The 15,920-nt window shown below is 41.1% G+C and overlaps 1 protein-coding gene across 12 annotated transcripts in view; it reads left to right on the forward strand.

Annotated features, from left to right (window-relative positions):
• Nucleotides 1-15,367, forward strand: part of arhgap12b (Rho GTPase activating protein 12b) — a 93,458-nt gene extending 78,091 nt beyond the window's left edge. For 5 of the 12 annotated variants that reach the window (XM_035998088.1, XM_035998089.1, XM_035998092.1 and 2 more), the window contains 11 exons: nucleotides 106-187; nucleotides 360-482; nucleotides 3,339-3,443; nucleotides 4,384-4,482; nucleotides 5,728-5,830; nucleotides 7,003-7,122; nucleotides 7,274-7,372; nucleotides 10,306-10,383; nucleotides 11,601-11,735; nucleotides 11,887-11,992; nucleotides 13,591-15,367. In XM_035998088.1, the coding sequence (XP_035853981.1) occupies nucleotides 106-187; nucleotides 360-482; nucleotides 3,339-3,443; nucleotides 4,384-4,482; nucleotides 5,728-5,830; nucleotides 7,003-7,122; nucleotides 7,274-7,372; nucleotides 10,306-10,383; nucleotides 11,601-11,735; nucleotides 11,887-11,992; nucleotides 13,591-13,765 (1,225 nt within the window). In that variant the 3' untranslated portion in view covers nucleotides 13,766-15,367. The remainder of the gene's footprint in view (nucleotides 1-105; nucleotides 188-359; nucleotides 483-3,338; nucleotides 3,444-4,383; nucleotides 4,483-5,727; nucleotides 5,831-7,002; nucleotides 7,123-7,273; nucleotides 7,373-10,305; nucleotides 10,384-11,600; nucleotides 11,736-11,886; nucleotides 11,993-13,590) is intronic. The other 7 variants (XM_035998090.1, XM_035998093.1, XM_035998094.1 and 4 more) reach the window with 3 other exon arrangements.
• The last annotated feature ends 553 nt before the right edge of the window (nucleotides 15,368-15,920 follow it).

Below are 15,920 nucleotides of genomic sequence, written 5' to 3' on the forward strand. Positions count from 1 at the left end.
ATCTTTAACGTCTCCACATGAAAATGGCTTATTTTTTTTATTTTTTTTTCAAAATCCTGACGAGCTTTTAAAAGAGTTTGTCTTTTGTTTTATTGCGCCGTACAGGAAGAACTGGACCTCCTCGTGGACAGTGCTGCAGGGTTCCTCCCTGCTCTTCGCAAAGGGTCAGGGGGCCAGCACCAGCTGGGTACGTATCCCATCAGCCCCAAGAGGCCCAAGTTTCTGAGCTTTTAAGCATTCCATTCATCTCTGTGTTATTTCTTTCTTCCTCATTTCTGCATAGTCACCAGTCACCTGTGCTGTGGGATTTGTCATCCTCTGTTCATTGCTTTTGTTCCTCTCCTCTCTCCTTCCTGAAGTCGTACTACCGCAGTGGCTCCATCCCTGAGCTGCTCCTCACTCTCCTTAGCAACTGGAAGCGCTCAGTCAAGCCCCGTCCTGCTGTCTCCTATGTGAACTGTAGTCCTGTGCAGGCTGCCGCTGTATGTTACTTCTCTCTGCATGCGTCGCTGCTCCTGCCTGTCTTTCATTCTTTCACTCACTCCTGCTTTAGCTGTGTGTGTGTGTGTGTGTCTGGGTGTGTGTCTCTATGTGTGTGTGTCTGGGTGTGTGTCTCTATGTGTGTGTGTCTGGGTGTGTTTCTCTGTGTGTGTGTGTGTGTGTGTGTGTGTGTGTGTGTGTGTGTGTGTGTGTCTGGGTGTGTTTCTCTGTGTGTGTGTGTGTGTGTGTGTGTGTGTGTGTGTGTGTGTGTCTGTGTCTGGGTGTATTTCTGTGTGTGTGTGTGTGTGTGTGTGTGTCTGGGTGTGTTTCTCTGTGTGTGTGTCTGGGTGTCTGTGTGTGTGTGTCTCTGTGTGTGGGTGGGTGGGTGTGTATCTGGGTGTGTGTTAGGGCTGCACAGTATATTGTTTACCCATCGTCATCGCAATATTAACTGGCACAATGAACACATCGCGAAAAGCTGCGACATATCGTGACTCAGCGATTTTTTTTTGTGTTAGTTGAAAGAAAATCAGTAGAAAATAGCACTTTAAAATGTAACTGTCGTTCTTTTTTTAGTGTTGCGTTTTACTTTCAATTCAATGTTCAATTTGTTCAATAAAAGAAAGTTGGAAATGATTTCCTTTCATTTGATTTAAATTCAACAAGCATTTTGTTGTATTTTAGCAAAATACTGGAAGCAGCAGAACTGAGTACACTTAAATCTGTTTGTTTATCGCAAGTAATACTGTTATTGTAAATCGTGCAGCCCTAGTGTGTGTTTGTGCGTGCATGTGCGTGGAGCTTGATTTAGCAGATCTACCTAATGTTAGAAAGCTGCACTAACCAATATTTTTGTATTAACAGTGGATCAAATGACTATGTATAATGTGAAAATGGTTGTTATAATGAATCCACACTTTAAACCGATTTTGTAGTTCCCCTAAGCTCAAAGTTTTAGTTTTACAGCCCAAAACTTTACTATTTTAGTTTAGTCTTGTCTCACCACTCTCATCGGCGTTGTTTCCAGGAGCAACAGGCAGCTGTTTACGGTGACAAGGCTCTGGTAAAGCCACTGTACACTACCTTCTCGAGCCAAACAGCAAACAGTATAGTGATCATAGTGGAGCTAAGGCTGAGGCTAAGCTAAAGAGTCCTCAGTACTCGGTAGTAGAGCTGTAACAATTCAAAATTTTGCTGTACAATTTATTGTCTCAAAAATAATTGCAATTAACAATAGAATTGTCTCTTTCAGTCAAATTTAAATATATATATATATATATATATATATATATATATATATATATATATATATATATATATTTTAAATTGAAGTTTTGAATGAATCCCTGGTTACATCTTTTGGTCACATCACTGTCATGTGAACCAGATAATATAACACGGGTACACAGCCTGTAAAGTAAACAACGCCTCTTTATTACCATAAAATATTTTTTCTAAATGTATCCGCCCCCCCTAGTCATTTTTGTTGCTATGAACGTGTATAGGGTCAACTGCCAACAACTAGCATAGCTTTAGCTCAACAGTCCAACCAATAATCACTTAAATAATTACAATTCAGCATATCCAAAAAACATTTAATTACAATCAACAGTCTTAGCACCTTAGATGATGTTAGCACTTAATTGCGGTTAAACAAAGAAACCGCGATTACATAAAGAAAATTGACAATTAGACAATTATGGAATAGTTGTTACAGGCCTACTTGGTAGAGACCAAATCGGAGCTATAAGGAGAGTGAAAATTGGACTTACATTACATGTCATTTAGCTGACGCGACTTATAATTGCTATATATTGTATATCAGAGGTTGCATGTCTCTGGAGCAACTAGAGGTTAAGTGTCTTGCTCAGGGACACAATGGTTGATGTATTGCAGTTGGAAATGAACCCAGATCTCCCATCAGGTGGAAAAAACACAACTCCAAATGCTAATGTCACTCTGTGTCTGCTGGATTTGTAAATAGGCAACAGTTGGCTCACATGTTCACTATAACAACTTAATAAGATGATAATAAGCCAGTGTTGTGTTTACAGCTTGATTTGGTTCCCTCAGGTGGCAAACAAATGAGTTAATGCAGGTTTGGGTTGGATGGACAGATGAAATGAAGCTTCAGGAGCCTGGGAAAGGTTGTGAAGTAGAAAGTCTCTGTGTTGTATGACTTTTAAATGCCCAATAGCAGAGAGATGACAGGAGAGACAGATGGGGAAAGACATGCAACCACGACGCCTCATTACCAGTGTCTCAATCCAAATCATGTCCATTAAGATTTCTTCAAAGGTCTGTGTGATAACCTGGAAGAATAGCAGAATAGTCAGATTTCACAACTTGCACTTTTAATGACATTAAACAATAACAGTGGGGCTGAATAGAAATAATTGACATTCAAAATTGTATGGATTTAACATGTATCACAAAAAATCATAATGTTCTGATTGTAAATTGATGCATTCCATTCTACAACAACTACAACCCTTGCAAAAGTGAAAATCACAAGTTTCACAAGAAAGTCATCGAAATGGCTTGAGTTTTATTTATTAAGAATCTAACCAAGTGTCTGTTACTTAATATTTATAATATAATTAACATCTAACAGTGTTTTTGCTTTTCTTGTAACACGATACTAAAGATGTGTGTGTATTCATGAAGAGTTCCAAAACGAGATTCACAGTGTTTCAAAATTGTGACACCTGCTTTCAAAAATACTGAGCATGTTCCCATCCCAAATAGTTTCTTGGTTGTTAACATGAACACAAAAATCCTCCTTCAACAACGACGCGTCCCTCTTGTATCATCTTTGTGTCAGACAAGGACTCTCACACTGTTTTTGTTGATTCCAGAAGTTTGGGAGCAACCAGTCAAAGCCCGAGTTCACTGTTGATCTGCGAGGGGGGTCGGTGGATTGGGCATCCAAGGACAAGTCCAGCAAGAAACACGTCATCGAGGTACAGAACACCACTGATCTGCTGTCAGGTTTCACTGTAGATTAGCCGGCGCTTTGGACGTTTTAATGTGGTCAGTACTAGTGGTGGGTAAAAAATCCTGTGTATCGTGATTTTCTTCACTACAATTTTTTTTTTTAAATCGATTCTTTTCCCTATTGGAATATTAAACTTTCTGTTTATGCGGTACCGCCAACAGCGACTACATCATATCTGTTTCCAGCAAAACAGAGTGAACGCAGAAAATGCAGAAAATACACGTTATGTTCTTCTTTGCTAATGAAATAAATCGGGGCTCTTCAACGTTTTTTAAGCCAAGGACCCCATAGCTAAAAGAGAGACAGTACAGACCCCCTACTACATATGTTGTATAAAATGAAGTTGCATTAAACTGGGCTGCATGGATGAAAATGAATGGCAGTGAATCCTTAAGCTTAACTGTATAGCCACCATAGTAGGTATAACAGCTTATCTTCAATGTGTAAATTACATTATTTTTTTCACAAATAGGCCAATTTATCTTTGCTATTAAAATGTTAGATTCATGTTGATGTATATTTTCAGACATATATTCATTTTGGAAAAAAGAAAATTTCCAAAGTTTTTGTAAACATAATTTGGCGGCCCCCCTGCACTAACTCTGAGGACCCCCTTTACATACGTTATGAATGTCTCTGAAATAAATGACTGACTGACGTGATGTGCATTCTTCTTAGAAAACAATCCGTTTTTTGAAATGTCTCATGATATATTGTCTCTAAAAGTGTATTATTCAACTTTTGTTTTTTGTCAAATAAGGAAAAGAAAATTGCAATACTCAATACTATCAAACCGCAATACTTCTAGAATCACAATAAATACAAATGGAATTGGCGCCCCTGTATCATGAAAGAATGGAATCCCTAGCCCTAGTCCATAGTAATGTTGACTTTTCTTCCCTCAGCTGAAGACTCGTCAAGGGACAGAGCTGCTGATCCAGTCAGAGATCGACAGCGTCATCAACGACTGGTACCGGGCCCTCACAGAGACCATTAGCACACATGTGAGGGGACATCTTTCATTAGCAACAGCTTGTCACAAGTTTTACTTTTAAGATAAGATAAGCCTTTATTGTCTCCTATAGAAGATATTCGTCTTGGGCAGTCGAGAGAACAAAAAATGGCGACGCATCGCACAAAAACACAGTAAACATACAGTAAACATACATAAAACACAAGCATTAATTATCTCATCCAAATGCATTCAATAAACATCTGATAAACCTCTCACAAGACCCCCCCCCTACCTTCCCCCACACTCAAAGAAGAACAGAAGAGAACCCACAGCACATCCTCCCCTTCATATTGCACTTAATTCTACCCCGTATTGCACATTTCCCGTTACATCATGCTGTGATCAATAACTTATGTATTGATTAAAGGGTTTACTTTTGTGTTCAACTGACTGATGGGTACAAAAATCTCTGAAATTGGTCCAGTATTAAGCACGATCGCTGCAGTCGGCAGCAGCGAAACAAGCTACGATGTAACGCTAATGGGCAATTGCCCACACACACGTCTTGGGCAGTCGAGAGAACAAAAAATGGCGACGCATCAGACATAAACATACAGTAAACGTACATAAACCATAAGCATACATTATCTCATCCAAATGCATTCAATAAACATCCGATAAACCTCACACAAGACCCCCCCCACCCTCATAGAAGAATGAGAAACAGCACATCCTCCCCTTCATATTGCACTCAGTTCTACCCAGATTGCACATTTTCCGTTACATCATGCTGTGATCAATAACTTGTATTGATTAAAGGGTTTACTTTGTGTTTTTTTCAATTTACGTCCACAAAAACTGCTGTTTTACCACTGACAGGCTCAGATTATTGTTAAGTGTCTGCTAACGTTATAGAAAGGATCCCTACAGAGAGACCTGTTTGTTAAAGTGTAAGATCTTTTTTGTTCAACATGAAACGGCCCCAAACTCGAGATCTCCAAAGTCACCAGACTCCATGTAAATAAACAGTAATTTTATCATCGTAAAACACACTTCATTCAAAGTCAACAGAAACAAAATAGAACTACCAAAAGCCGTCTTGGTTCGTCTGTCCACTGTTCCAACAATCACCAATCTGGTTTGGTTGAAATAAACCCTTATTTCAGCCATTTACAGTACGTCTTAACATAATGTTGTCAGACACTTAGAATAATAATCCGAGCCTGAATGTATCTGAATGATACATCTGTCTTAAATCTGAATCCAGCACTACGTATCTGTGTCTCCTATCCAGGCCTGGGAGTCAGACGAGGCCATTGAGGAGGACATGCCCGAGTCTCCAGGAGCTGAGAAACAGGACAAGGAGAAGGACCACCGGGACTCCAAGAAGAACAGAGGTGAGACCGGCGGAGAATGTCCCAACAACATACTGTACATTTGTTTATTGTTAGTGTCTTTAAGAAATACATTTATAAAAGACACACCAAATTGTTGGAAAATGTGAGACAGAGGACGGCCAATTACTTCATGTCCTATGGTCCTGTGATGAGGTCGTTTGGACTGGGATACATGATAACCTATGTCAGAGTGCAGGGACCCAGGTTCCATTCAGCCTAAGAGTATTTTTTCTGGGAGATGGGTCAATCCTAAACGGGATGGATAAGCACATAAGAAGCTGGGTCCAGACTTGTGTAATGATAGCCAGACAGATTCATTTAAGAGGATGGAAGAATGAAGGGCTGCGTCTATCCAGGAGTGGGCTTGTCATATAAACGGTTTGCCAGATTAGATGTCTACACTAGAAAATGGGGAAAGTACCTGAACTTTCTGGAGGGCTCCTAAGAAGCTATTTGCTGTGGAGAGGCATATACTATGTGCTTATTGTTTTAATCACATATACATAATATGATTATTTGGTTTACAGTTGTCTGTTTTTTTGTTTTGTTTTTTTGTTATTGTATTGTCTTGAATATTAAAGGTGCTCTAAGCAATGTCACGCGTTTTTTAGGCTACAACATTTTTTGTCACATACAGCAAACATCTCCTCACTATCTGCTAGCTGTCTGTCCCCTGAACACACTGTAAAAAAACATCTCCTCACTATCCGCTAGCTGCCTGTCCCCTGAACACACTGTAAAAAAAAACGCGGTCTCTGCAGACAGCCCAGGCTCCACAAACTGCAACAAAAACAAACTGCGCCAACCTGCACTACCAAACATAACAACCAGTGTTTCAGCCAATAACCGACAGGAAGGATTTGGGGGTGGGGGGTTGGGGGGTTAGTTAGTGGAAGGGGACGGGATGAGGAGGAGGGAGGGGCGAGCTAGCCTCTGTTTTGTTTGACAATACTTCGAACGTCAACAACAAGTGACATCGCTCAACATCGCTTAGAGCACCTTTAATGGTTATTTCTTCATTTTGCCTTAATTTTTGTCTAAGCAAGTGGTAATGACAAGTGTGTGTGTGTGTGTGTGTGTGTGTGTGGGCGGGGAAGTTCATGTTGTGAGCTGTATGTTTTGTTTTAAAACAAAAAAACGAAATCCATTCATATTGTGCCTGTCTTCCTCAGTGATGAAGACGTCTGTGAGTATGGACTCATCAGACCAGAAGAAAACCAGGTTGAAGCTCAAGAAGTTCCTGACCCGTCGACCCACCTATCAGGCTGTCCGAGACAAGGGATACATCAAAGGTATTCGGACAGAAGACAACGCTTTGCCGATCATTTCCCAAATGTGGCTTTGTGCCACTGTTTGAACAATGTAACAGCAGACAGCGTGTCCTCGGTCACCTTTTACTGGACAGATGAAAGAAAGAAAACGGATGTGTTTGTTGATTCACAGATCAGGTGTTTGGCTGCAGCCTGAGCAGTCTGTGCCAGCGGGAGAACACATCAGTACCCAACTTTGTCACAATGTGTATCGACCATGTGGAGAACACAGGTATGAGCAGTGTTGTAATGAAATGAAGCACAAATACTTTGTTACTCTACTTAAAGCGTAACTCTCGCCAAAATGCAACCTAGGGTCTTTTTGTGAATGTACCCGAGTCAAACTTTCAATTAAAAGCATATTTAGGACGGAATCATCACTTTTAAGATTTACCGTATTTCCGTTTTTTTGGTCAGAAGGTCTTTTGAATGGGAGAGCTAGGGGCACTTTTATGCTATCCTCAAAATAGCTATTTTTACAACACTAAGAAGGCTCGACACAACATGATACTTTGCTCCAAGTATCACCAGGGGCTCTACACCTTAACGAAATACTTGACAACATTGGTTGTGTTCACAGAGTTTACTAAAAAGTGAGTTTTAACAACTCACTGTAGCCTGTTGTTCTTCCGGTCTCCGTCTATCGAGCCAGTCAAAAATAGTCGAGGGAGGAGAGTAAAGATGGAAAGCTCCTAAAGCTTAGTTCCATATAAATGCACGGATAATTCCTTGTTTTGTCATTAGTGAAAAACAATATTGACCTTGTAGTTGAAAAAGGAGCCTCATATAAGAATGACATTTCCTCCTATGGAGTCCGTTCATTCGCATTCGGAGATCGCCTGTTTTTGACTGGGAAAATGGCGGATAGCGTAAACAACAACTGCTAACGTGAGTTGTTAAAACCTTTCTTTTTAGTAAACTCTGTGAACACAACCAATGTTGTCAATGCTGGGTGCAAGGTGTAGAGCCCCTGGTGATACTTGGAGCAAAGTCTCATGTTGTGTCGAGCCTTCTTAGTGGTTTAAAAATAGCTATTTTGAGGATAGCATAAAAGTGCCCCTAGGACTCCCATTCAAAAGACCATTTGACCGAAAAACGGAAATACGGTAAATCTTAAAAGTGGAGATTCCGTCCTAAATATGCTTTTAAATGAAAGTTTGACTCGGGTACATTCACAAAAAGACCCTAGGTTGCATTTTGGCAAGAGTTATGCTTTAAGTAGAATTTGCACGTATCTGTACTTTACTTCGTTATTTATATTTCTGGGAACTTTCACTTTTACTCCACTACATCAGACTACATCAGACTACAATCGCTATCGCCACACTCACCAGACTCCATTTAAATAAACAATACTTTTAGCATGTATAGAGCCTGCATATTTTCACAATGAGATGGGCGAATTAAGGGTTTATTTCAACCACGACGTTCCACTTCCGGGCCGGATGTCCGTCCCCTTCCTCTGTCTTTGTGTTGGCATTCTAACCTCTGGTGGATTTATGAGGACTATGGTTAACTGCTTCTCAGATCTCTGCAGGGTAAATCCAGACAGCTGCTACTACTCCTACTACTACTCCTACTCCTACTACTACTACTACTACTAGCTTCTACACGGTCGTATTATACATCCAGGATCTACACGAGCACATTCACTAATATTGCCCCTCCTTCTATTATGACCGAAAGGATTGATTTTACACACATTTGATAGCCGCATTCCTCTCAAGGAAATCCGTTTATTATACAGTTATATTCATTTTATTATACCACCAGAAAATAGGCTACACACTATTGATATAAATGGATTAAGTGAAAACTGATTTTTTTTTTTTTGTCTTTTAAGTCAAAATACAGTCCAAACCCGTCTCTGATACAGTGTATCACAGATCCCACAGATCATCTGGAATATATCTGCCTGTTCTACACTCTTTAACCAGCAGGTGCTGTTGTGAACAAACGAAGTCTTGAGAAGTGAACCCTTTTGCGAACAACTTTGCGGGAAAGCTTCAACGCTTCATGAGGCTTCATCTCGCCATCACTACTTCAAACCACATCACACCATTTTATTCTCAGCAGACGGCCACTGTGCAGCGTCTATGACATATCTCTGCTCATTGTCTGTGCAGTGTGTCTGGCATCAGCAAACATAGACAGCCCTATATATCGAATCGCAGTGGAGCCTGTTCAGCCTGGTGACTCAGTGATTTCACACAATGCAATTTCCCCTTTCCCTTTTTTAATTTTCTATACATATTTGAAGCACACATGCATGTTGATGGTCAGCTAGATGTCAGCTGTAGTGCTTGCAGTGTGTTCAACTGCATCTTTACTTAACAGAGGACACAAGTGGATGCGAGGAGATTCATTCAACCTTTATTTAAACTCGAAAGATTAACGAGGGGCGGCCCTCATTTACAATGACATAGAGTAATTACAGCAAGTACACGTAGAAGTTTGCTGGTTTAAAGCCAGATTTCTAAATTGTCCAAAAGGCACAAGTGAGTTGATTTTAAGAAAGTGCTGTAATTTGTTCCAGGACTCAGGGGCACTAAAGTTAAAAAGCCGTTTTTCCAAGTTCAGAGCGAGCTCGTGGGACGTGAAACAAAAGCCAGTCAGCAGAGCCAGTGTTTTCCCTAGCTGTGCCCAGGACTTGGGTGCGTGTATTTGGCGGGGGGTTTAGCCATCCTTCCTCAAGAAAATTTTACATTTTATTTATTTTTGTAAATGCTATTTCCCCATACATTTTATATCTCTTTGTGGTAGTTTTGCGTCTCTTTTTAACATCATTTTGGACCGTTATTATCGCTATATCTGTGTCTGAAACGTTGAAAAAGCTAGAGCAGTTCAATAAATAGCACTCAAAAAGACAAAAACTTAAAGCTAAAGAAGTCCGACTACAATCATTAGATCTGAGAAAAGTCTTTAAGTTACATTCATTTGGCTTAGGTGCTGCCCAAAACGGTTCGGGTGCTGAACCTAAACCTTTTAAAGGAAGGGAAAACCCTCTGAGCGAGTCTGGTAATGTCCCAAAGCAAACCATTTGATCGGTCAATCTTTGTCGCTGCCGTCTGTGTGAGGTAAGCTTGGCATGTCAGGACTCACGGTGTTCTCATTTCCACTCCCTGCTTTCGTCCCTTTACCCCTCTTCTCATCCTTGTCCTGCAGGTCTCAGTATTGACGGCTTATACAGAGTGAGCGGGAACCTGGCAGTGATCCAGAAGCTCCGCTTTGCTGTAAATCATGGTAGGACTCCTGTATGCCGGCTGACCACTAAAAAGACTGTCATAAATAATATGTAAAGACTGGGGATCTTGCAGGGTCACACATTGCAACACTACAACTGGATTCGTTTTGAAAGATTGAACCAAGCTAGCTAGCTACCGTTAGCATTAGCTGGTGAATGGAGGAAAAGTCTGCAGATGTTCTGTTCTGCCGTACATGCAGATGAATGTCTCCAGTACCCAGAGGTCTGTGTTTATCCACCAGTAAATCCCAGCTGGATGAAGCGCTTCAGAAGGGTTGACAGTATTTTACTTTTTTTGGAAAAGCAAGAATAAACAAAATAAATAAATTCTCTTAAGTGAAAAGGAGTAGGAAGAAGCAAGATGCTTTTCGGGTCCTATCCTTTTTGAAATGTCCATACCCTTGTCAAAGTGTTTTTAATCTATTGTTTTTCAATAAACAACCATACAGCCCCATACCCAAAACATCGTCAAAATCTAAAAAAACATAGATCAGATCAATTAATCGATCAAGTTACTATTCCATAAGTTTCTTAATGAAATCATTTCTTCATGTACTATCCTTAATGTACTGTCCATCCAGTATATTTATCAAGCACAATTAGCTTCTAAATAGATCAGAACAAAACTGAAACAAGTTAATACAATATTCATAGAGGATGATATAGTTCACATATGTGGGACATTAGTCTATATCCACAACCTTTATCTTCAGGGATTGCTCCGGTGCCGCTGTAAATTCCGCCGTATGTCCTTCTTTTAGGCCAGATGTCCGTCCCCTTCCTCTTCCTCTGTGTTGGCGTTCTAACCTCAGGTGGATTTGTGAGGACTATGGTTAACTGCTCCTCAGATCTCTGCAGGGTAAATCCAGACAGCTAGCTAGACTATCTGTCCAATCTGAGTTTTCTCTTTTGAACGTACACGTTCCACCAAAACAAGTTCCTTCCTGAGCCTATTTAGCAGAGGCACCGGGGCTCCGTGCGCCGCTTAGCACCGCCCAAGAAGATTGTGATTGGTTTACAGAAATGCCAATAAACCAGAGCACGTTTTTCTCTCATCCCGGAATGCTGTGTGGACTAGTCAGACCCTCCTCCACAGCGCTGTGGAGGAGGGTCTGACAAAGCGAGACTAGTGGGACATATACTGACCTCTTACACACTTGTAACATCCTTCTTTTCTCCATCCCCGTGTCTTGTTTGTCTTCCCTCCCTCCATCAGATGAGAAGGTGGATCTGAATGACAGTAAGTGGGAGGACATCCACGTCACCACGGGAGCTCTCAAGATGTTCTTCAGGGAGCTTCCCGAGCCTCTCTTCACATACGGGTCCTTCGACGACTTTGTTGACGCCATCAGTGAGTGACTTGATTCAACTGTGTCAAAGGGCCACTATTCAGATACACTATGACAAGGCATTTAGAGTGCCTTGTCATAGGCCCCCTACTTTAGCCACAAGATGGTGCTCTGCACATGTGCATTCAACAACTGCTTGTTTCTCTGCTTCAGAATGCTCCGACTACAAGCAGCGAGTGAATTCGATCAAAGACTTAATAAAGAAGTTGCCAAAACCAAACCACGACACAATGCAAGGCCTCTTTAAACACCTGCGGAGGTAAGAAAACAGCACACTCACACTATTAATAATCTCTTTCATTAACACGAGAAACACGATAAGTAATATGTACAATACAGTAAATATTCAATGAGAACCCTTTTACTGAGACTGAAATTTACAAAACTGTAGTCCTACTTTGTCATGTGCGTTGAACTTAAATACTTTTTGAATACAGTCCACAATGTGCATGTAGCATTGTATTTTGGTAAATTTCTTTCTACAAACACAGTGATGTAGTTCACAACTACATTTTAACATTTTAAAAGACCCTGAAAAGGCACCAAATTAATTTGTATCATTGGAGTTTCTAGGAACCTATATTCATACAGTGTATATATACTGTATATGTTCAGTACGTACTGTATGTAAAGTGTACAAAAACTGTGCAAAGGCCATCACATCATATAATATTAGATTGATCAGTCACTAAATAAGAATGGGTAACTATCGCCATCCAGTTAATTTAAATAACACCGTTTTCAAACTTCCTGTGCGCTTGTTTCACGTCCAGTGGTGTTTTTGTAGTTCACAAAGTGAAGCAAAAGGAAGCACGCTACATCACTCATCATCATGAAACACATATATATTCACATTACTGAAGATTATTTATCACAAATCTCAATGTGTAAATTTGGTCAAACATTTCACAATATTTGATTTTCTCCATATCGCTATTACTCTGGTCAGGACCTAAAAGAGACTGTTGGACAACACCAAGAGAGTTACTGTAAACATAGGAATGGACACAGTTTAACTGACTTATCCTGTGACATGATGGCGATTCCTTTATTGATCTTCATTGGACAATCTGACTATTCTTATGATATGGTCCGCTGATATGGCTTTGATTTGCTATGGGTGCCCGAGCTCCTAAACACCTTCCCACGCACCCATTGAAACCTCTCTGCTTGACTTTGACAACATGCAACACAACTCTGACTCTGTTCAGATTACCCTCGAACTCTACACTTTCATGCACTCGGATCTTAAATGGCACCGATGATATCTTACCAACTCCGGTCCAGATCTGTGTGTTTACCTTTCCTCCGACTGATCGGCCTGTGGGCAAACACAAACTACAGCCAGGTTTAACGTGTATTCTTAGCCCACTGGAGCCACTGGCAATATCATATGTTCACAATGACATTTGCCTAGGTTTCCAATTTGCATTTATATGGCGCTGTGTTTGCTGTAATTCAGTACCTATGAAGTGGTGTTTCTTGAGGAAATTTATAGCGTGACATTCAGTGTATGGAGGTCTACGTATATCAGCGGGCGGATTTAATCTTCCTTTTTTTTCTCTCCCTTCCATGAATATGTTATTGTTTTGTGCATCTGCATGCGAGGATGTAGATTCTATTTAAAAAGGCTATTATGCTCTAGCCTGGAGCGTTGAGCACGGTTACAGGGTGTGCCTCAGCGCTCGATCTCAGGCCCTAAAGATGTGTGGAAAGACCATAATGTTGTTTTTCTAGATGAAACCCTGAGGCTGCACTCAGTTGTCTACAACAACAAGGCTCACCTAAAGCCATTTATGACACATTCCATCTTAAAATCTCCCCCCCTGTACTACTTCCCTCTCCCCCACTCCCCAGGGTGATTGACCACGGGGAGGCCAACCGCATGACCACCCAGAGCGTGGCCATTGTGTTCGGACCCACGCTGCTCCGGCCCGAGACCGAGACGGGCAACATCGCGGTCCACATGGTCTACCAGAACCAGATAGTGGAGCTCATACTGCTCGAGTACGAAAGCATCTTCGGCAGGTAGAAGGCACCCGCTCAAAACAGGGATGCTGGGCTTTTTCAAAACACAGACTTCTTTCCCTCTCTCTCTCTCTCTCTCTCTCTCTCTCTCTCTCTCTCTCTCTCTCTCTCTCTCTCTCTCTCTCTCTCTCTCCCTTTTCTTTGACTGAACTGAACATTGCTGTGGACCAAGCAGTTGTGGGAGAAAAACAAATCTAATTTAACGTTTATTGACAGGACAGTTTATGGAAGTGTTGCACTTATAGTTTTGGAGATAAAAAAAAAAAAAAAAAAAAAGGTGTACAGATTTCACCCACTTTTTCAGTTGCCATTCCTGCGTCGAGTAGCAGGCCAGACAACGGACAGTGTTTCAGAGTGATGGCGTGTGGACGTCCGTCTGATTTGGTGGATTCGAGCATTCAGGTGTGTTCACATACACTGGATCCCTGTGGCCAGTAATTTCGAACGGTGGAACTCTTCTCCTTCTGGTGGAAGCCGAACAGACTTTGGCTTTGGATCGGGGGGGGGCATGGCATTAACCAGCCAAACCGGCAACCTCATCACCTCTCTGAAGGATATGAGCTGAATCTGAACTGAAGAGGTTCTTCTGTGTTGTGGAGCTTTGTCTGTGATGTATAAGCCCTGTGTGGTTATGGTTCAGGTGGGAAAAAAATAATAATCAGTGTTATGTTAACAGACTGTCTTTTGGCACTTGGATGAACTGGATCGTGTTCCCAACTTACCTTAGCGACACCAACACCCCCCCCATCCCCCCCCACACCACCACCACCACCCACTTCCCCCCCTTTTAGCCAGTGTTAACCATTAACCCTGTGACATGAGCGTCCTGTGACTTGAATGATGGAGGACAAGCCCTCTGTTTGTTTGTTTGTTTGTTTGTTTGTGTGTGTGTGTGTGTGTGTGTGTGTGAGTGTGAGTGAATTAACCTAAATGGAATAAAACCTGAGCAGAAGCATCCTTGTCTTGCCACTTTGTACAAACTGTGTGTTGTGTAGTCTTTGGTCAAGTTTCCGTTAAGCTGCCGGTGGTCATCGTCTTATCAACTCAACAACAATCAAATTGGTTTCTTCAGTGGCAGGAAACGTCACCGAGGTCCTGGCGTTACTGGAAAAAAAACAAAGTGGATTTGTGGGGACTGCAATGTTACCAATTTTTACATTAATTGTCTTTGACTGTCGGTTTGATGACCCTTCTCTTCACCTAAGCTAATATTAAAGAGTATTCAGAGAAGGGAAAACGGTACTGAAAATATTTCAAAGGTTGATGAATGGGGAGCGTATGGTTGTTAAAATGCAAAGGAGAGCCTTTAAAAAAACCTTTCAGAGCATATTTACAGTGACGGAAACTAGTTGTTAAAATGTGTTATAGTGACTGAGGTATGTATGCTTTGATGGTGAACTAGTGAAAGATGATTTAGATTTTTTGTAAATTTGAATTAAAACGTGACAATACACGGATTGTGGAGAAAAAAACACACGATCGACTTACTTTTGTTTGAAGGTGTATCTGGAGTGTTTGCGCATGGTCAGCTGCACATTTTGAATGTAATTTTCAGGCTAACTGCTGTTTGTGAAACTGCTACGTCTAATAAAAAAGACAAACTAAATGTTGAGACTCTAAAGTGTGTATTCTGTGTCAGAGTGTGGAGTTCAATGTTCACGGTGGATGGAGACGATAAAGAAGAGGCGAGTCTGCAGTTTAACCTTCAATCAACTAAAGCTTCACCTTTCCCTCGACTTCAATTACTGAATTGAATTAATCTAATCAACACTGATATCCTGGTTATTGAATTGAGTGATTAAGCTTTCACGTCTCAATCAATTATATTCCTACCTGTTAATTATGAAATGAACTGCGGTATATTTCTGGAGGAATTCTCAAATGCAGCACAACCTCTGCCGCTCGGCTTCCATTAATCTGATTTCTCCGTTCTTTGAAGGCTTTTTTTGTCATTACTCCGCAGGTCAGACGTGGCTGCAGACCTGAAGGGTGTGGATTAATTGATGTCTAATTAGGTAATTGCCGCGGTGCCAGTTTTGATTAAGAAGCGCGAGGCAGAGCGAGTGCTGAGCAAAGCTGCTTGCTGCAGGCGGCACTGAGCGAAAAACCCTCTGTTTAGCTTTCCTTTTTATTTTTACTGCAAGTTGTGTTTGTTTTGT

This window comes from Sander lucioperca, chromosome 23, assembly GCF_008315115.2.
Source record: "Sander lucioperca isolate FBNREF2018 chromosome 23, SLUC_FBN_1.2, whole genome shotgun sequence".
NCBI classification, from domain to species: Eukaryota; Metazoa; Chordata; class Actinopteri; order Perciformes; family Percidae; genus Sander; species Sander lucioperca.